Raw genomic sequence first — 22247 nt, 5'->3', positions numbered from 1 at the left:
AGGTTTCCTAGCGCGCTCTGATCTTAAAAAAAAAAATTAAAAATGTGAAAAAAGAGTTTTCGGGTAAACTGCTCAACATTATGTAATCGCAATCTCCCCCCCCCCCCCATAATGTTGGGTTACACCAGGAATCGTAATGTGTGTTTGGAAGGTTTCTTGGTGCTCCCAGATCTAAAAGTCTGGTTTTAACAACTTAAAAAATGGACAGGTTCGATTTCATTGGAGATCTAACCCTAACCCTCACTAAAGAGAAAAGGTTTTAATGTAGCGTAATGTGACAAAAGTGCAATCAGTCATCACCAAAATGTATGTGGACATCTCTACTTATGCCCACTTCAACCTCTGAAAAGATCAGAATGATCGCTGCAATAGTTTGTGTTTTATGTAGATTTCTCATCGCTCCTGGACCTAACAGTTTTTGGCAATTTAAAGAACTTGAAAAATCTCTACTTTTTTTTTTTGCAAACATCCCCTTATTTTCTAGGTTGCTAAAAGCAATACTCATCCACCTGTTCTCCCTCATTAGAGGTGTTCCTAATGGTATGGACAAGATGGTGTTTGTGTGTGGTGGTGCAGGTGTGCGCTTGTGGGAGTGATACTGGGACGTGTGGGAAACTCCCCTCACATTCCCATGACTGATTGAGGGGGAAAAAAAAGAAAAGACAATCTCACACAGCCTTGCTCATCGGCCAGTCCGGGCTCCGAGTGACCATGTTCCTGCGCTGCTTGCCCCTCTTCCTGCTGGTGCTGGGTGAGTCAACTTTCCTAATATTAAAGCACCTTTTATTTATTTATTTTACACATAATATACAAATGTGTTGTTGTTTATAAAGTCATGTTCAACTCATTTTAGGGGCACAATAGCTGTCTACTGTCAGTATAATGCTAACAGATAAACTGTGGATACAATACACATTAGGCATAGGCAGTTTACGACATTTCCCTAATTGACTATTTGGAAATGATCAATTACTGGATTAATTTTGTCCTTATGTAATTCATTTTTATTCATTTTAAGTGGCAGAAAACAATTGTATGGAAAATGTATCTTTTAATCTGTTTTTATGAACATTTTAATTTTGTTCTTGAAAATAAATACTGTACTTTTTATAAAAGTAAAATAACAGAACCCTAATCGCTGTCGTCCAGTTCATGAACACTAAATCAATAGTGCATCTTAATTAATCGACAATCAACTCCGTCCAATCAACAGACTGTTAAACTACTCCAGTGTTTCCTAACCTTTAGTGACCCAAGGCACATATTTGCATCAGAAAAATCTCAGTGTACACCAACCAAAGTGTCACAAAAGGTACTGTATATATAGAATGAAAGAATTCGGATATTGTCTCCTTTTACTAACAAATTGACTTACTCAGTGCGAAGTCTGGGCCTGTTAAATTGAACACAAGCTATATTTGCAGGACTCCATGACTTAGTCTGCTGTACAGCATGAATGGCAACAAGTAGATGACCAGGTTAATTGGATTGCAATTCTGCCATCTCGTGGAAGAGCATTTGATTGTTCTGCCTCTCACTATATGTCGCTGGCATAGATTGATAGACAAAGCTACTGTCCATTATTTGTCGTAAATAAAGGATTTTGAATGAAACTCGTATCTCAAGGCACCACTGTATTTGAGGGAGGTGTTGATTTGTAAGTGGTCCATTAAAAGGATGGCCACTATTTGAGGAAATTCAGGAAACATTCCGAAAAACCAGATATTACCATCAAGCTGCTTCACAATAGCAGCAGTTGTAGTCATGACATTGCTCCTCTGAAGTCCTACTACAGCCATCATCAAATTCAGTGGCGTCTCTCTCTTCCCAGAATGCATCGCTCCTTGTGCCTCGAGCCAGTCGCCAGGTGAGAGGAGGCAGTGCGCTTTCCAGGTCTCACCGCAGAACAACAAATACCTGAAGGCGGGCAACGTGAGCGGCTCGGTGCAGGTGTGCGAGCACACGGACTGCTGCGTGGGCTACTACATTGCCGTCCACGGACGACTGCATGTTGACGTCCTTGGTGAGAAGGCAAGGCATTTGATTGCATTTTCTTCAGCGTTGGGAAAATCAACCATTGCCTCAGCAATTTATTATTTTTTCATGAAATGAATGCTCTGAACTCCTTTGTTGATCCGAGTGAACCACAAAATTAGGAGAGGCATGCTTTTCGCTGCACAGTGACTTACAGTATATCAATTCTGAGATAACATGCAAATATTTTTGAGTACAAGGAATATTAGTGACACACTGAAAAGAAAACAAAATATGAGATTCAAGTTGGAATATTACAAGAATGAAGCAGTACACTTGTGATAGTTTTATTTTTTAGATTCATTAATATGAAAAAAAGTATATGTTTGTCAATATGAGAATGAAGTCATATTTTGGAGATAAAAGCCACACATTTTTAAGATTAATGTAATGTTTTTGGGATAAATTAGTTTAATAGAGAATAACGTTCTTATTTTTTACCAAAAAAGCGGACGACTTTTTAATCTAAAAAAAAAAAGCATTACCTTTTTTTTCCTCAATGACAACTAGTTTTGAAAGTTAACACCATTTACACATGGACTTTTTCCTCATATGACTGTTCCCAAAAGTATGATTTATTTATTTATTTATTTATTTTTTTTAAATCTCAAAAATGTACTTTTCCTCCCGAAAATATTGCTACTTTAATCTTGAAAATATGCTCCTTTTTATTTCCCCAAAATTTGAGTTATCTAAAAAATCTACTACTTTTCAGCAAAAACAACCCAAGCCTTTTTAAAATCACAACTAGAGGATTTTTTTTATCTCGACAATATGCAACTTTATTCTCATGAAGTTACAAATGTAATCTCCCAAATATATGACTTTATTCTTGTAATATTGCGACTTTAATCTTCCAAATATACAACTTTATTCTCAAATATCACGACTTTGACGAAGTACATCATCGTCAAAGGTCTTTATCTCGGCAGACCTTGGCAATGACGCGACTCCTTCAGGCCGTGTTATTCTGTATCTTATCCATCCCATCTTGTGTTAAAGCTTGCGATGTCACTGAAAAGTCTTGCCCGGATGCCACCTGCGAGGCGCAGACGCGCTTTAACAAGCAGGTGGTGAAGTGTGTGTGCAGCGCGCACCTCTGCAACCGCAACCTCACCTGGAGCGAGGAGCCGGAAGAGCCAGTGCCCTCGACCTCCGTGGGTATGATCCTTATGATCTTCATCACTTTTAAATTTAGTAAAATGATTTCTTTCTAGTTAACAGATTAAACCTAATCATCTTTATTTAGGGTATTCTAAGATATATAAATTAAGCCAGTGATTAAGTTTCACGAGTGGTACGTGGGTTCCCTCCAGTGGTACACGAAAAAAAATCACCGAGTACAGTTCTGTTGTATTTAACCTGTAAGTCAATACATTTGAATTTCATATTTAAAAACTGTTTCTTTTTTTAACATTTATTTAGGTACAATTTTGATTTAACTTTTATATGCATTACACAAGTGCAGATTTGTATTTACCTATATTTAAGCCACAGTACATAATGTTACAGTGGCTTGCAATAATAATAGATAAACACTTTTTTAGGAACAAAACCTTTTGTTTTACATGAACAATTTGGCCTACTGTGCTACTGTACTTTAACATTGCTCATTATAGTGGTACTTAGAGAGCTAAATAATTTTTAAGTGGTATTTGGTGTCAAATGTTTGAGAACCATTGAATGAAGCGATTAAGAAGCTAATTTGGAAAAAAATGTAATTTGATCAAAAAGGTCTTTCAAATGGGTAAGCATCTGTAGTCATCTCACGTGAAGTACGCAAAACAAAAATATTAAGGCAACACAGAGCCCTGTACAATCCAAAATAAATTAACATCAAGAAGCGAAATTATGCAGAAAAGCTGGAAAAACAGTTTACTGCCAGTGAGTCTTAAGTCAGTCTGGTGGGGATTAAAATCGCTTACCAACTTTAAGCGACCCCCAAGCGGAGAACAAAAGAGGACTAGCTGACGACTTGAACACCTTCTACTGCAGATTTGAGAAGGACGCTTACACACTCCGCATTCACCCAGCCGTACCACTGACCATTCATGAACTGGATGTGAGACGCAGCTTCAAACTACAAAACATCAACAAAGTGGCGGGCCCAGACCTTGTGTCCCCATCCTGCCTCAAAGTCCGCGCGGACCAGCTCACTCCAGTCTTGACACAGATATTCAATAGATCTCTGGAACTGTGTGAAGTACCATCCTGTTTCAAACGCTCCACCATCATCCCAGTCCCCAAGAAACCTGCAATCTCGGGTCTGAATGACGACAGGCCTGTCGCCCTGACATCTGTGGTCATGAAGTCCTTTGAACGCATCGTCCTGGACCACCTCAAGAGCGTCACAGGACCCCTGCTGGACCCTCTGCAGTTTGCCTACCCAGCAAACAGGTCCGTGGACGACACAGTCAACATGGGACTGCAGTTCATCCTAGAACACCTCGACGGCGCGGGGACCTACGCGAGGATCCTGTTCGTGGACTTCAGCTCTCCAACACCATCATCCCCGCACTCCTCTCCTCCAAACTTCTCCAGCTCAGCATCTCGCCTGCCATCTGCCAGTGGATTTACGGCTTCCTGACGGACAGGATACAGCAGGTGAGGCTGCGGGAGGCCCCTTGATCCACACGCAGCATCAGCACCGGGGCGCCCCAAGGATGTGTCCTCTCTCCGCTGCCTTTCTCTCTCTACACGAACGACTGCACCTCAACGCACCTGACGTTTGCGGACAACACCACAGTCATCGGCCTCATCAAAGATGGTGACGAGCCTGCGTATCAACAGGAAGTGGAGCTTTGGCGCGTCCGACACAACCTGGAGCTGAACACGCTCAAGACTGTAGCACGACCCTCCACATCCCGGTCGCCACCTCTTCCAGCTCCTTCCCTCTTGCCATTAAATTACTAGAGGCTAAGTGACTCTCCGTAGTGTGTTTTTATATTTGTATGTCTCAAAAGTATTTTTTTGTCAAAATGGCTGTCTATTGTACTATTGTGCTAGACCAGCCAGTCTAGTACAACTACCGGAAACAAATTCCTTGTGTGTTTTTGGCATGCTTTGCAAATAAAGAGGATTCTGTTTCTTTTGGCTTTGCTCCCATTTTTCAGCAGTCGAAGTCAAAGATGTAAGACTTTGTCTCTGCCCTCAAAAGGCCTTAATATTGTTCACAAATCAGTTTAAATCCATGTATGTAAGTGAGCACTTCTCCTTTGCCGAGATAATACATCCACCTTTTTCAATCATTTAAACAGTCCGGTACTGTGTGTAATTATCTCAATTCCAAGAGGCTGTCATTCACACAGAGAAGTGAGGTACATGTGCATCTCAATAAATGACAATATTATTAAATTGTGAATAAATTATAATACAGTACTGCATACAAGTAACATTATACACAATGGTCCAAATAAAGGCCAGAAAAGACTTGAAACATTCTCCGTGAAGCTAACGCTTGTGTTTTGTCCTTGCAGATGAAACATGGGTCGTCATTGTTGCCATTGTTCTGGTCCTGTGCCTGGTGGTTGTGGCCGTGCAATTGAGATGTCTCTCGCACCACAAAAGTAACATTTTCCCTTCATTTCAGTCAATTGCTCAATCAATCCAACAAAGCGTCATTTATTTAGCACTTTTCATGTATGTGAAATGCAGCACCAAGTGCTGGACATAATAAAAGCAACAAAACAGAACAAATGTTCTAAACATGCACACGCACACATGTAGACACCCACAGAACGATATAATGCAAGAGAGTGAAAAGAAATGAGTAAAATAAGGAAGTAATGAGTGGTGACTCCGTTTCCACTCGTTCTTCTGTGATTTGGATCTCCGCAGGGATCATTGCGCCGTGGTTCTGTGTCAAATCTCCTTGTTTTTATCAAGGCGGGCAACGTTCTCCGCGTCGGAGATGAAAGAAAAACACCGCTATGGTATGTCACTCCCACGCGCTGCTTTTGTGTGGCCTTGGAACTGTTTCTTTCTCTGCAGAGTTGACCTCGGTGCTTATCTCTGCTGTAATGCTCCCTTACGGCACTTGGGCTAGTTCTATTCCCTGAAATTGTGATACTAATAGATGCCGTGCCCCAATGATTTGCTGGGTGTGTCGTCCCCTTGGACGAACATAACACTATGAAAAGGGTGGGCCCAAAGTAGGTAAACTCTTTAAATTGTTTATTTACATTACATTTACGCGTATCTATTTCAATTACTTTGATTAAACGCAGTTTAATCTCATGTATGCTCAAAATGTCCTCTTTCAACATTGCAACATTCCTCAAACCAAATTTCCATCCTGTCTTGATTCCTTCTTTCCCTCCTTTGTCCTTCTTCTTTCCTTTGCCCTTCCTTTCCTACTTCCTTACATCCTTCCTTTCAGCCATCCTTCCTTTCTCCCTACCTACCTTCCTTCCCTCCATCCTTCCTTTGATACATCATTCTTTCTTTCCTTCCTTCCATCATTTCATACCATCTTTTGTCCTCTTCATTTCATTCTTCTATCCTTCCTTTCCCTTTCTTTCTTGCCTCCTTCTTTCCTTCATTTGCTCTTTTTGTCCTTCCTGCCTTCCTACCTTGGCTGTGGATCTTCACCCAGCCTAGCCGATCATGTCTCCGGTGGAGAAACGAGGTGTGTGAGAGGCCATTTTGCAAATTTGCCCCAAAGGGTTAAAGTCTGGAGATCGACTTGTTTGTTTGACTCGTCGCTTGTGTTTGGGGATGTTACTTCCTTCAGTCACATCTTCAGCAGGTAAAATGAATGCTCCTTATGATTTAAGTCTGGAGATTGACTTTTACTTTTAACTGTTGTGTCCCCTTTAAAGCCATTAATTTTCATTGTAGGATTTGTATGTTGTCTTTTCTTATTTTAGAGAACCCCCAAGCTTCTCTTAGTATCTCTCCAATGTGTCCCTGTCAAACAATGCACACGTCCCAGATCGACGTCACTGATGTTCAACTGCAGCAGGTAAACTGTTTAAATGTGTCAAATCTTGCCACAAAATACTTGGTCCTGTATCTCTCCCTTAGATCGTGGGCCACGGGCATTTTGCCACAGTGTGGCGAGGCACGTATCAAGGATCTGCGGTGGCCGTGAAAGTCATCCCCGCCGCCGCGAAGCATGCGTTCATCTCTGAGAAGGAAGTCTACGAGCTCCCGCTAATGAAGCACGCCAGCATCATCCACTTCCTGGGTGCTGGGAGAAGATCGGACGACGGAAACTGGCTCCTTGTCTTGCAATTTGCAGAATATGTGAGTGTCAAAATCTAATCTAATCAAGTAAAAAAATACGGCCGATACAAAGATTGTGCATTTCAGGTAATGCATACTCTATGGGGTTTAAGGCCCACTGCACAGTGAGCGATGCGGCTCAACGCATCTGAACCGGACACTCACACCCGCATACCTGGCTCATACCAACTCGTGCAATGGAAAAACTGCGATGCCTATTGTGCTAATCGAAGAACAATGTTTTGAGGCGCCACATATAGTATAGGATGTACAGTATATTAAATATACTGTATTATATTTTTATCAACCACAAAAAACATGCTGCGATTGTCAAGGAAGAAGCGGATAGACCTGGCCACTTAAAAAAATACAAAGAGAGGGTACGGGCGTGAAATAAAAGTAAAATTAGAGGCCGGCGGTCGGCCAATCATGAAAACTAGTTGCAGAACCAAGCACATTATGCGACAGTTTAATTGCATTTGGGAGCGTTGCTCTGTGTCCGGCGGATCTAAGTCTGGAGATCGACTTGTTTATTTTCAGTTGTTGCTTGTTTTGGTGGGTTACTTACTCCATTTAAGCTCCTCTTTTTAGCAGGTAAATGTATGCCTAACAGGGTTTAAGTCTGGAGAGTGACTAGTTTGTTTTCTTTGGTCGGGTTACTCCCTTCAGTCTTCTCTTTTAGTGGGTGAAAGTAGTTTGTTTTCAATTCAAACGTTTTCAGTCTACAACGAAATTAAAGGAACCGGCCTCACTGTTCCAATACTTTTGGAAATGAGTGTACAATATTTGAAACACAAACGGAGTTGTGTTATTATCTTTGTTGCAACTCTTTCCCTTGATCACTGGGTTGCGGAGATGTACCTGATGTTGTGGCCAACATAGGTTTTTAATGTTATTTAAGGTTTTTGTTTTTATTTTTTTTTTATTTTATTTTTTTTTTTAAAAAAAGCTATATTCTGTGTGCTCTTGTATTGGCAAAATTGTTGAATGTTCTTTGATAGACGGTTCTTTTTGCCGTCATTTTCTCAGGGCTCTCTGCACTCCTTTCTGCGTCTGAACACCAGCAGCTGGCCAACATCACTCAAGCTGTGCCTGTCTTTATCACAGGGACTCTCCTATCTCCACTCGGATCTGCACACCCAAGGTATTTCCATTTTTACTTCCGATTGGTGTAATGGCCTTTTCCATTTTTAAATTCTCCCTCTTGTCTTTTTTCAGAAGGGCACAAACCGCCTGTGGCCCACAGAGACCTCTGCAGCTTCAACGTGCTCGTCCAGGCAGATGGCACCTGTGCCCTGTGTGACTTCGGTAACTCCACCATCCTGCGCTCACACTCAGGCCATCGCCAAATGGGAAACGCAATGGTGACAACTCTTTTAAGTTACTGCGTCGGGATGTCACCCGGTCATTGTGCCAGATTTCTGTCCATCTGCAGAGTCACGCTCAAACACCAGGCACCCTGTGCTACATGTCCCCCGAGATCCTGGAGGGTTCTGTAAACCTCAGCGGCTGGTGTCTGCACGGGGACATCTACGCTTTGGGCTTGGTGCTCTGGGAGATCTGCATGCGCTGCTCCGACTTGTTTGAAGGTGAAATCCATTACGCACACTCGCAGGCCACGTCATTAAGTACAGCTCCCACACCAGGCTTGTGTATTGAATCTCATTAGCTGGTGCAGAGGCAGCCCAGTCTGCGAGTGGTTAGCATGTCTGCCTCACAGTTCTGTGGTTCGGGGTTCAAATCTCAGCTCCGGCATTTCCTGTCTTGCGTTTGTATGTTCTACCCCGCGCTTGTGTGGGTTTTCTCCAGGTACTCCAGCTTCCTCCGACATTCCAAAATCATGTATGTGAATGGAATGTGAGTGTCAATGCCTGTTTGTCTATCTGTGCTCTGTGAGTAACCGGCGACCGATCCAGGGTATACGAACTACACCTCTTGCCCAAGTCAGGCTTTAGGGATAGGCTTTAGCTCACCCGCTACCCTAATGAGGACAAGCACGATGGCGTGTGCAGGGGTACCTAATGCAGTGTCCAGTGAGTGTCTTTTCAGTCTTACAACGAAGTGAGCTCAGTGTCTCTCTCTGCAGACGGCGCAGTGCCACAACACCTCCTACCTTATGAGCGTGAGCTGGGCGGCCTGTTGACATGGGAAAGCCTCACCGTCCATGTGTCTCACAAGGAGATAAGACCCTCCATACCCGAGCATTGGCAGCTGCTGAAACAGGTATGTTGTTCCCCCCCTAACATACTGTACATAATTGATGGTTATGAATTGAGTTTAAGCATTGAAGGACTCTTGGGTCTGTCTCAGGGGCCAGCGCTGCAGGATCTTCTCAGAGAATGCTGGGACTTGGACCCGGACGCCCGGCTGACTGCTGAGTGTGTCATGGACAGATTAGTCTCCCTTTAGTCACTTTAATTGCAAAATATGTTTTACTTTTACTGAAGTATTTTTGTTAAGAAGAAATGCTACTTTTACTCCATTACATTGAACTGCATTCCGATCGCTACTTTTATTTATTTTTTTTAAATCTATTATTGCTTGTTTGAGCTATTTATTTTGGTTTGTCCGCGACTTCTGTCACATGACTCTGTTTCACCAATCCAACAAACAAACACTAGCGACGTTTTATATCATTTCGCCAATCAAATGCAGCATGGCAGTTAGTTACATTACCGCACACAAAGTCTTCAAGTTTTCAAAGTGGCTAATTTATGTGAAGCCTGGCAGAAATAACGGAGGAAAAACAACAATTTTCCTTAATTCATGTTGTTTTGTAAATGTTTAATTTATTATTATTTTATATAAAGTGATATTGTTGGGCAATATCTGAATTTGCACATATTTTATATTTTTGTCTACTTGACATTCATGCTCTGATTAAAAAAAAATTGATCAATATGATATCTAATAACGTGATGTTATACTGCAAAACAAGTTATTATACAGTTAAGTGTCTTATAATTACGATATAAAGCGCCAAAAGCAAACATGGTCGCTCAGTATGGTTCCCCTTGTGTCACGTGATGTGTTTTTGGGATGCCGTAAAAGCTTAAGAATCCTTGGTTGACAATCTGTATGTACAGCCCATAACGCAACATGACACTACCCTTTATTAATTAACAGAAATAAGCGTGAATAAGCCGATAACTCGTGGTCGGCTATTGACTTCCATGGGCTTTCTGCCAACCCATTTGGTGACGCACCCATTGGTCGATTTGAAAGGCTCCTTCATTTTGTGTGGAAAAATAGGCCCCATTATTTGAAGAAAACTATTGCTATGAATCCTTATGAAATGGGAGGGCTTAACTTCCTGGATTTCCACACATGAATAATACTTTCAAGGTGAATTAGATAAAACAAAATCTGGAATATTATTCCTCACCATGTATTGACTTTTTTCTTGTAAGCAATTATGACATTGATAAAGTCCCTCCTAAGATGTCTGCTTTTCACCGTCAGGCATTTCTTTCATGGTCTCTCATATATAAGCATCCATCCATGTTCCATAGAGATATTACAACATTGCCTTATGTTATTCCACATTGGAATAGGTTTGTGGATGATATACCATGGAAAAAGGGTCTGGCTCTAAACTAATTACGAATAAAGTTAGAGAAACATTTTTAAAGCTGAGCCATCATTTCTATCCAGGTAAATGTTATATAAACAAGAGATTTAAGAAAAGATATTGATGTGAACTGTAGCTTTTGTAATGAATACGCTCAAACAGTTGTCCACCTATTTTGGTACTGTCCATATGTTAATCCTTTTTTTTTTGGGGGGGGGGGGGCAAAAACTATGTGATTTTATTCACAATAATGTTGAAAGGAATATGGTACTCACTTGGAAGAATGTATTGTTTGACCTCTTTGAAGATATATTTTTTTAAAGAAATTCTAGTTACTTAATAAATCTGTTATTGCTTATGTCTAAATATCACATTCATTGTTGTGAATACATTGGAAGAAAGCCATGTATTACTGCTTTCTATAATGAGTTCAGACAGTCATTGACATTGACATGTCATTAAGTACTTTAACAAACAAAAATCTCTGAAAACAATTGAGTCTTGCATTGCTTTAAACGTATTTATATGAACAAATGTGTCCCTAGCATGCTATAAAAGTAGATGTTTTTTTTTTTTTAATTCATTTTTAAAATGTATTTGTTTTGGGTTTTTATTTCGTTCCTTGTCCTTTCTGTGTTCATGGTGAATGACTTCTGTATTTCTATTGGTCACTGTCCAGGACTTGTTTTGGTTAAATGTTTGGGTCTGTGCATTTGTGTTGAAAGCAGTTATCTATTATAATAAAAGTGTGTGTGTGTTATTCAGTGGCGATGGAACAACTTTGTTTCAAGAACCTTTTCTCTACCAATGAAACGATTGCTGTTAATAAGTTAGCTCGTTAGTAGGTAGACATGCTGTGTTTACTGTTTCTCATGTGATTGCTTAGATTTAGGGTTTTTCATACAAATATTTACTTTAATTCTGACTTTCATAAGTCAAACTGCGTTAGCGTAGGCTAGTGATAACCTACGACCAGTTCCGACTTACGTACATACACTGGCGCTTGCGCCACGGGAGTCAGAACGGAGCTGCGTCGTAAACCGAGGACCCCATGTATGGCTGGCGCAGGTGTACCTAATGAAGTGTCCAGTGGTTCCTCCTCCTTTTCACACTTTGTATTCACTTGTTGCGTGGCGTGTTTACGTCACGCAAAGCGCGTGAGAGTTTCAAGACTGGGCGCGGCTTCCTGTTAGCTGCGCAAAGTGCGCATGTTTGTTTCTCTCCTGTTGCTGCTTCCTGAATTCGGAAAACAAACAATTGGAGCGCCCCGCCGACTAAACAAGCGAATTAAGGTGAGTTTTGGGATCGATTCATAGTTAAATACTGTCCTTACTTACTACACATACTTAAATAATCCGCCTTTATCTAAAAAAAAAGATATTGGAGTTATATCGTCAAGGTGTTGGGATTAATGACCGCCGTAGTTAGTGTTGGACTGCAAGTTTCAGTGACACGTCATTTATCCCAATTCTGTCACAAAAATATTCCATATTTTGTTTAAACTAACAAGGCCGGTCCACTGACCAAAATGGCGACCCATTGTTTGTAGCCTTATTTTATTGTGGGCAGAGTAGCCAAATATCGTACTCAAGTAAGAGTACTATTACGTGACAAGAGTGTAACTTAAGTAAAAAAATTGTTTTACAAAAAATTACTTGAGTAAGAGTAAAAAGTACTCATGTACTGTCTAGTGTCAATACCTATGACCGGGAAGCACAATAGAAAACGCTGTGGGCGGTCATGTGACTTCATTGTGTCGTTTGATTGGTGAACTAGACTGAAACGTCACTAGCGCTAAAATTGGATTGGAGGAAACAGCGCCCATTGCGGAAGTCGTAGTCAAAACAGGTTGCGCACAAAATAGTCAACAAATAAGTAGCCAGCGTTATGTAGATCATTGTAACGGAGTAAAAGCACCGTTTCTTTTTAACAAATACTCAAGTAAAAGTAAAAAGTATGCAGTATTAAAACTACTTTGCAAGTACAATTTATCCAAAATGCTCCTAGAGTAAATGTAACGTAAATGTAGCGCCTTACTACCCACCTCTGATTATGGGCTGCGGTCTACAGGTGGTGGTTCTGGGTTCGAATATCTGTTCCTTCCTTTGGGAAGTTTGCATGTTCTCCCCGCGCTTAAACTTTCTCACATTCCCAAAAAACATGCACGATGGGTTCTTTGAATACTCTTGTTGCTGCTTGTTTGTCGAAATCAGTGCTTCTCAATTGTTCTCTGTTACGACCCCCCCCCCCAGGAAGAAGAAAAAAATTTGCGACCCCACCCCGAAGCCCCCGCGAGTACACCTCTATATAACATTGTATATAAAGGATAATCTAATCTAATCCTTATAAACATTGAAGAAAGTAAAAAAGAAAGCGATATAGACTATAGACATCTACTGCAGTGGACGTGCAATTATACTTTATTCTAGTACAGCAAATCATGTTCTTCAGGGTCTCACACGCCCCCCCCCCGGCATCGCAACGCGACCCCCTGTTTGAGAAGCACTGGTCTAAGTGTGCTCTGCGATTGGCTGGCGACCACTCCAGGGTGGATCCCGCTTCCCTCGCCAAAAGTCAATTGGCATTGAAAACATCCATCCATCCATTCTCTACCGCTTATCCGGGTCGGGTCGCGGGGGCAGTAGCTTCAGCAGGGACGCCCAGACTACCCTCTCCCCAGCCACTTCATCCAGCTCTTCTGGGGGGGATCCCGAGGCGTTCCCAGGCCAGCCGAAGGATGTAGTCTCTCCAGCGCGTCCTGGGTCGTCCCCGGGGTCTCCTCCCGGTGGGACATGCCCGGAACACCTCACCAGGGAGGCGTCCGGGAGGCATCCGAATCAGATGCCCCAGCCACCTCATCTGGCTCCTCTCAATGCGGAGGAGTAGCGGCTCTACTCTGAGATCCTCCCGGATGACCGAGCTTCTCACCCTATCTCTAAGGGAGAGCCCGGACACCCTGCGGAGGAAACTCATTTCGGCCGCTTGTATCCGGGATCTTGTTCTTTCGGTCACGACCCACAGCTCATGACCATAGGTGAGGGTAGGAACGAAGATCGACCGGTAAATTGAGAGCTTCGCCTTTCGGCTTAGCTCTTTCTTTACCACAACGGACCGATACAAAGTCCGCATCACTGCAGACGCTGCACCGATCCGCCTGTCGATCTTCCGTTCCATTCTTCCCTCACTCGTGAACAAGACCCCAAGATACTTGAATTCCTCCACTTGGGGCAGGATCTCATCCCCGACCTGGAGATGGCATGCCACCCTTTCCCGACTGAGGACCATGGTCTCAGATTTGGAGGTGCTGATTCTCATCCCAGCCGCTTCACACTCGGCTGCGAACTGCTCCAATGAGAGTTGGAGGTCACGGCTTGATGAAGCCAACAGAACCACATCATCTGCAAAAAGCAGAGATGCAATACTGAGGCCACCAAACCGGACCCCCTGTACACCTCGGCTGCGCCTAGAAATTCTGTCCATAAAAGTTATGAACAGAATCGGCGACAAAGGGCAGCCTTGGCGGAGTCCAACCCTCACCGGGAACGAGTCCGACTTACTGCCGGATATGCGGACCAAACTCTGACTCCGGTCGTACAGGGACCGAACAGCCCGTATCAGGGGGTTCGGTACCCCATACTCCCGAAGCACTCTCCACAGGACTCCCCGAGGGACACGGTCGAACGCCTTCTCCAAGTCCACAAAACACATGTAGACTGGTTGGGCGAACTCCCATGCACCCTCGAGGACCCTGCCGAGGGTGTAGAGCTGGTCCACTGTTCCACGGCCAGGACGAAAACCACACTGCTGGCATACATTGAAAACAGCGTCACTTAATCGTCAAGTGTGAATATGATAATGGTTGTTTGCCTACATGTTCCCAAGTGGATCCTAGTGGGAGAGATATATTTCAAAATTATTTACACGTTTTTCACAATCACAAATATATCGGTGATTTACACGTGTTTTTTAATGTTGTGAGTGCATTTATCATGATTTCTCATTTGTAAATATTCAATTCTCCTTGTGAATTGTAGAAGGCATGTTTATATTTGAGACCAACATAGCGCAGTTTTCAAGTTGAGAATATTCACACGTGTGGGAAGGCCCATTCCTCCATCTGCTAGCTAATTTTTTTCATTGTTTGGATTTTTTGAGTGCGTTTTCAGCATTTAAAGCCATTACGTAACCTGAATTACGTGAGTAACATTGCAACATGTGTTGCGGCAACACGCTGCAAACCCAATAACTACAATAACTTCAGTCATGTAAACAATGTGATTTAGGGTTTGTGTTTGATCATCTCTTGTACACATGTAAATTAACTTCTTTATGATTTTTTAAAAACATTTTGAACTATTCTGAGACAATTACTGGAATAATACATAATTTTTTAGTGTGATCTTATTGTAGCGGTTGGTATAAATAAATGCATTTAAACAAAAACCTGATCTTACTGATAAAAAAACTACACACACTTTATTTCATAATATTTTATAGGTAATATTATTTTGTCCGTTTAAAAAATAGTAAATTCATGTTGTCATTTTTTTAAATTTTCATTGTTTTTTTTTTTTTTGCATGTTTGTGTTTTGTCTTATTTTTGCACATATAACACTTATTTTTGGATTTTTATTGTATTTTCTCTTTTACAAAATTCTGTTTTGTTTTTTTACTTTGAAAACATTTTGTCATTCTTTTTTCTCCTTTTTTCCTTTTTCCTTTTAAATATTTATCATCATTCTTGTTTTTCTATTTATTATTAATGTTAAAACTATTTTGAATACTTTTCTCTCAACATTTTTTTATTTTGTCATTCTTTTATCATTGTTTTTTGTCTTTTTTTTTACATTTATTAGTTTTCTAGTCATTCTTCCATTGTTAGAAATTGTATAGTTTTTTTTTCTTTTTTACATATATATATATATTTTTACTAATTCTTTCATTGATTATTTTAAATTGTTTTATTTTCGGTTTAGTTTGTATCCATGTTTTTTTTGTTAGTATTACTTTTCTTTTAATGGGTAACTACAGTGTTTTCTTACTGCGTATTGATTTTATATAGTGGGAATGGAAGTTGGCGGCAGCACGGTGGATAGAGCGTCTGCCTCACAGTTCTGAGGACCGGGGTTCAATCCCCGGCCCCGCCTGTGTGGAGTTTGCATGTTCTCCCCGTGCCTGCGTGGGTTTTCTCCGGGCACTCCGGTTTCCTCCCACATCCCAAAAACATGTATGGTAGGTTAATTGAAGACTCTAAATTGCCCGTAGGTGTGAATGTCAGTGCGAATAGTTTTGTTTCTATGTGCCCTGCGATTGGCTGGCAACCAGTTCAGGGAGTACCCCGCCTCCTGCCCGATGATAGGTGGGATAGGCTCCAGCACTCCCGCGACCCTAGTGAGGAGAAGCGGCTCTGAAAATGGATGGATGGATGGATGGAAATGGAAGTTAATACATAGCGGAATGTGATTTTCCAATTCAATGTTAATACATCAAATTTTCTCAATGTCTTTCAAGAACTTTCTATAACACCTGAAGTGGAAGCATGTGGCCAAATCAAGGTAAACATACACATAACGTGTTTAATTTTTTTGGGTGGGGGGCTACAAAGTGGCATCTAACTGTAAATATTTGTGTGTTTGCATCAGGTTCATCCAACCCAGCCTTCCCTCCTGGTTACAACCCCGCATATCCCTCCGTCCCCCCCGCAGGTGCTTTCCCCCAGCCCCCACGTCAACAGTACCCGCTCGTCCAGTATCCAGGAGGCGTCAATCCGGCAATGATTCCCAACGTACCCCCGCCTGCCGCCCCGCCCTACGCCGGGGTTCAGGGACCACACTCCTACCCCGTGGCACCCGGCGGGTATCCGGTAGCCCCCGTCGGAGCCGTCCAGCCTGGTGCGTACCCGCACTCCCCGAAAGGCCACCACCACCAAAAAAAGGGCCACCACAAAAACAAGGGCCATCACTACCATGGGGGGGTCAACCCCCTCAATCCCTTGAGCGGGGCAGTAGGTGGGGGCCTGGCTGGCATGGCCTTGGGAATGGTGGGACATAAACACCACAAGAAGTTGAAGAAGGGGAAGAAGCTGAAGGGGCACAAGATGCACGGGCACCACAAACATGGCGGCAAGGTGAGATTGGCACCACTGTCACACCATGCGTCCAGTCTCTAACTAAATACAGGGAGCACTGGTTCTCAAACTTTGTTCACAAAGTACCACCTCAAAAAATACTTAGAGTAGCTCTCCAAGTACCACCATCATGACATTAAAATACAGAAGCACAGTACGCCCAAGTGTGTACTAAAAAGTATACGGTGAACCACGGCATCTTCATGGTTCGCCATTCGTTAATTCACATACTGTATTCACAGATTTTGTGGGGGAACCTATCCTCTGTAATTCGCTAAAAGACATGCCCATTTGCAGTTTTTATGCTCAGGCCAAAGCAATATTATTAAAAGTATTACTTTGGTTTCATACATGGATATTATTTTCATCTGTGTTTGAGCTGTTTCTATTTTTGCTCTTCTCTTTCTCAATGCAGCTACGAAAAGACCGAGTAAAGTGAACCCCCGTAACTATATGCAATTACCAACCCCCTTTTTTTTTTTTAATGGCGGGAGGACTCAGTCCTTATTCCCCACAAATAGTGACAATCTGCGAATAATTGACACCCCACCCCCATGTAACCATGTTATATAAACAACTGCATTTAGTAGTTATTATTAAAAACAAACAAACCACCTTCACACGAGGCTCATCAATAATATTAGCTAGCATACTAGCCTAAATAACACACGAGCACAAACTGATGTGATCACACATGGGCAAAGCTAGCATATTAAGTCATTAAACTCACCATTTTGCATTTACACACAATAATGACTGTTAGGGAATGCAGGCACATTATATTGGCTATTAGTAGCTGCAGCGGTAGAGAAGCAAGTACATAATTTTAGTTTCACTTTTGATGGTGCATTCAAGGACCACCTAAAAAACAGCACATCTCAAATGCAGGCGATAACACAATCAAGGAATTAAATTTAACAATAACACCAAGATTCCACCAGATTACTTGAGTAATAATTTGCGTGATTTTGCATTATTTCCCATGGAAAAAAATTGGTGTCTGGCATCTTCAAAGAGGGAATGGTTTTATTGTAGTTTCTTTATGTGCTCTTTTCCAATAGTAACTACAAACATTACCTGTAATCCCCAAAAAATAAATAAATTCATGATGGTGACAGTTTTATCCTGGAACACATGAATTCACTTTAACATTATTTCCTGTGGGAAGAATTGGGTTTTGTTGTGTCTTCAAAGGAGTAGTTTTGCTTTGTTTTAGTTTAATATAGTACCACTTTAGAGCAGCTAAATTCTTTTTACACTTGTATAACAGTTTAAATCATTACCATTAAAGTTCTTTTTTTTTCCCCCCTATGGGAAAAATTTATTTTGGGATTAGAACACTTTGGAAGTCAACCAGCTGTGTTCCACTTTGGAGGTTCCACACGTTAGTTAATTTTGAGCCTGGAGCGGCCTGAGGGGGTAAAAAAAAAACAAAAACAAAAAAACAACCACACTACTTCAGTGACATGATGCAAGACAAAATTAAGTGTTGACTATCGCAATGACCACAAAAAACAAAACAAAGTAGTAGCTATAATAAAACATTAAGTGTATGCTGATGATTTTCCCCCATTAACAATGCATTAACATGCTTATTATATGTCTCTGCAGTCCTCCAGTAGTAGCAGCAGCAGCAGCAGCAGCAGCAGCAGCTCTGACTGAGGCCATCATCCAATCTGTATGCCACTATACATTTATAACGTGGCTACCTCCTACAAGACATTACTGTATATCAAGAAGAATTGAATGGGTTTTCTGGGTCTATACTGCTCTTCCATCCAAATATAAAGGGGCTAACTGCTAAAAGGTGTTATTAGTGAATACTTCAACACAGTTTGTGGAATAACACAGGTCAATATTTTACAGGCTGTTTTGTATCATTCTTGAAATTCTCTCTAGGCCTGTTACCAATAAATAATATGTTAAAGTTTTTCACTGTCATATCACTGTTTTTAAACTAATGCATGAAAATAATCTTTAGTGATTTGCTATAATAAATGTATAAAAACCTATACCAATGATCCTCGTCTGTGCTGTTATTTCAAGTCTGAAATATTGTGGGAAAACTCCATTTATTTCTAGTTCAAAAAGTGAAAGTGATACATTATATAGATTCACTACACACAGAGTGTAATATTTCATGATTTATTTTTTATAACAATTTTGATACTTATACTTTGTACCAAATAAACTCAAAATTCACTCAATTCCTTAGCAGATATTGTTTGTTTGCCTGTCTATCTATCTAGCTATCTATCGAGATGAGTTTCACTTTATGAATTGAATTACTGAAATGAACTTTTCTACGATTCACAAATTTACGGTGATGAACTTTTATTTGCTTTTGGTCCATGTGTTGTGTTCAATTTTATACATGGGTGTAGAAAAAAACATTGTCTTAGAGATACTATATAGCCAACGTTGCAATGCATTACCCGTTCACTAGTTGTCATTTGAAATCTTTGAAGCTAAGCAAATGTATTTATATATATATTTACATGATTAAAAGCATTTAAAAACAAAAACAGCTTAGAAACATTTTTTTAAAAAGAGAAAAAATAAAGAATATATAAAAGTACAATTAAAACAGCATACAGTTCAAGAAATATAATTTCAAAGTGGAAATGCTCTAAAAAGCATGGGGGGGAAAGAAGAGCTTTTAACCTGGACTTAAAAACATGCACACTTGGGGCTGACGTCACTTCTGTTGGCAACTTATTCAATTTGTGTGCAGCATAATAGCTAAATGCTGCTCCGTCATGTTTGGACTCTGCTCCACTATTTGACCCGAGTCTGTCAATCTCAGAGCCCTACTGGGTTTATATCCCATTATCATTTCATTCATGTATTCAGGACTTAAACCGTTTAGTGATTTATAGACCAGTAGCAGAACATTAAAATCTGTTCTAAAGCTGACTGGAAGCCAGTGTAAAGACTAGAATTGGAGTAATATGCTCTGACCTCTTTGTTCTGGTCAGAACCTGAGCCGCAGCATTCTGAATCAGCTGCAGCTGTTTAATGCTCTTTTTAGGGAGTCCAGTCAGAAGACCATTACAATAGTCAAGTCTACTTGAGATAAAAGCATGGATGAGCTTCTCCTGGTCTGCTTGACACATGCAAGCCTTCACTCTGGATATGTTCTTCATATGGTAGAAGGCAGTTTTAGTAATTGATTTGATATGACTGTATGAAAGTCAGGTCGGAATCTATCAGAACACAAAGGTTTCGGACTTGGTCTTTGGTTTTCAAAGAGAGTGACTCCAGGTATTTACTAACAGCAATTCTCTTTTCTTTATTGCCAAAAACAATTATCACAGTTTTGTTGTGGTTCAATTGAAGAAAATGTTGTCTCATCCAGATATTTATCTGTTTTAGACAGTGACACCTTAATTGAGCTGTAGTCATCTGGAGCCTGTGTGGAGTTTGCATGTTCTCCCTGTACCTGCGTGGGTTTTCCCTGGGCACTCTTGTTTCCTCCCACATCCCCAAAACATGCATTGTAGGTTAATTGACACCTCTAAATTGCCCGTAGGTGTGACTGTGAGTGCAAATTGTTGTTTGTTTGTATGTGCCCTGCGGTTGGCTGGCAACCAGTTCAGGGTGTACCCCGCCTCCTGCCCGATGATAGCTGGGATAGGCTGCAGCACGCCCGCGACCCTAGTGAAGAGAAGCGGCTCAGAAAATGGATGGATGGATGAAATAATGACTTAAAAATAACAGCAATATCACTACCCTTTTTCCCCTCTTTAACACTTGTTCATAAAATTTAAATTTGCTGGTGTTGCCTCATTTAAAATGGTATTACAGCTACTTTCTGTTAACCATGTTTCATTTAGTAACAAAAAGTCCAGATCATAGGTTGTAATGATGTCATTAATCAACATTGATTTATTACCCAGTGACCTGATGTTGAAAAGAGCTAGTCTCGCAGAGATAACTGGAGACAGTCGTTTGATAGATTCACATTTTATCCTCACTATGTTTGTAGTTCTACTTTTTTTGTGCCATATTTATTTGACCAACTTTCTGTCCCTTGTAATTACAGGGATCAAAAATGCCTGATCTCCTTATTCTGGAAAAGACCCCGCAGATATCAGTCAGATTCGCAGATAAGGTTCTTCATGGGTGGAGGAGGGGCCCTTCGCATCTTAGTGGACGGTGGTTTCAGGCGAGGGGGGATGGGAGGAAGATCTTGGCGTGGTGTGCGTTGGATTCAAATATTGACAATCGCCTTCATCCTGTCCGTCACCTAGCAGAGAATTTAGGCTAGCAGAGAGTGAGTTTTGCGTTGGGCTTTGCGCCATTTTGGCAGGGAGGGCTGTGGGAGATTCAACGTGCTGGCTCATCTCATTTGTCATTCGCTCCTCCGATTGTTTGGATGACCCTGATGAATCCGTCTGCGCCTCGTGTCGCCTTATCTCCTGTTCCTCCGATTGTTTGGGAACAACTGCATCACCAAGGCCAGTGTTTTCTTTTTGGGCCGCTGAATGACGTACACAGTAAAAAAAAATTGGCAGCCAATAACTTAACCCCTTGTCTATTTAGACAGAAACCGTCTGCCTTGTAAAGATGTCTGCGCTCCCCAAAAATGCAGAAATTGTCAATGAAACTCACGGAAAGTGCCGTACACACTTTTTTTTAACCACATATTTAATTGACTGAGCCTAGAGAATTGTTCATCTCCAAATCGTAAAAGTGGGAGAGGTCCACTTAATAAAAATCTCAGCATCCAAACATTGCACTTTTGTTAGAAGATCAATGAAATCTCGCTTCAGTACCTCTGATTGCTGCTTGAGAACATCCAGGGCCCCTGTGTGTATAATGACATATTTCACAGTTGGGTGCTAATTAGTGAGCTCCAGGATTTTTATTTAGAGATATCAGACACCATGTCATTGGTAAAAACACAGTACTTTGGTGTTCTTTTCACTGCAAAAACGTTTCACATCCTTGACAGCTGCATCACCAACTATTAATGTTTGGGGTGCCATTTTTTTCTTGTATGATTAGTTTCATACCTTTCAGGGGTGGTGTGGGATGAGCATTCTTGGCCAGGGTCTTGTAAAAGTGGCTCAAATCTATTGGTAAGTCTGATATCAATGTTTTCCACTGACTCGCGTCCTTTTTTTTTGACCTCTCACTGTAGCAACCATCCACGGCCGCTCACTCTACGTTGAAGCAGCCTGCAACGCAGGCCAGCCGGACTCTTTGGTAATCTGCTGGTGTTGTTTCCTCCCTTTAAGATGTTGTCCCATATCTTTGGGCTTTGCTCCCAGTAAATTCCAGGGC

General features: G+C 41.3%; 2 protein-coding genes across 3 annotated transcripts; both read left to right on the top strand.

Moving 5' to 3' along the window:
- The first annotated feature begins 556 nt into the window (after positions 1-556).
- On the top strand, positions 557-11591 carry LOC133484236 (anti-Muellerian hormone type-2 receptor-like). Of its 2 annotated transcripts, XM_061786520.1 has the most exons (12): positions 557-751; positions 1832-2023; positions 3037-3195; positions 5511-5600; positions 6698-6781; positions 6903-6997; positions 7060-7281; positions 8290-8404; positions 8479-8624; positions 8696-8849; positions 9347-9483; positions 9571-11591. In XM_061786520.1, exons 1-12 carry the CDS (start codon positions 712-714, stop codon positions 9667-9669), a joined length of 1533 nt encoding a protein of 510 aa, XP_061642504.1. In that variant the 5' UTR covers positions 557-711; the 3' UTR covers positions 9670-11591. The 2 variants fall into 2 exon arrangements, with proteins under 2 accessions (XP_061642504.1, XP_061642505.1); XM_061786521.1 differs by lacking the exon at positions 6698-6781 and having other exon boundaries at positions 559-751.
- Positions 11592-11978: 387 nt separating this feature from the next.
- prr13 (proline rich 13) lies at positions 11979-18977 on the top strand. The gene is made up of 4 exons (XM_061786524.1): positions 11979-12123; positions 16343-16386; positions 16474-16958; positions 18570-18977. Exons 2-4 carry the CDS (start codon positions 16371-16373, stop codon positions 18618-18620), a joined length of 552 nt encoding a protein of 183 aa, XP_061642508.1. The 5' UTR covers positions 11979-12123; positions 16343-16370; the 3' UTR covers positions 18621-18977.
- Positions 18978-22247: the final 3270 nt, after the last annotated feature.

Source organism: Phyllopteryx taeniolatus, chromosome 9 (genome assembly GCF_024500385.1).
Source record: "Phyllopteryx taeniolatus isolate TA_2022b chromosome 9, UOR_Ptae_1.2, whole genome shotgun sequence".
In the NCBI taxonomy this organism is placed as follows: domain Eukaryota; kingdom Metazoa; phylum Chordata; class Actinopteri; order Syngnathiformes; family Syngnathidae; genus Phyllopteryx; species Phyllopteryx taeniolatus.
This window is presented reverse-complemented; position numbering and strand designations above follow the sequence as displayed.

Bases quoted from the DNA above. Each gene is read 5' to 3' on its own strand.
- LOC133484236 (XM_061786520.1), top strand. From the start codon at position 712: ATGTTCCTGCGCTGCTTGCCCCTCTTCCTGCTGGTGCTGG. The intron at 2,024-3,036 runs GTGAGAAGGCAA...CTTGTGTTAAAG, and splicing joins ACTGCATGTTGACGTCCTTG to CTTGCGATGTCACTGAAAAG. The intron at 3,196-5,510 runs GTATGATCCTTA...TTGTCCTTGCAG, and splicing joins AGTGCCCTCGACCTCCGTGG to ATGAAACATGGGTCGTCATT.
- prr13 (XM_061786524.1), top strand. The intron at 16,959-18,569 runs GTGAGATTGGCA...ATGTCTCTGCAG, and splicing joins ACCACAAACATGGCGGCAAG to TCCTCCAGTAGTAGCAGCAG.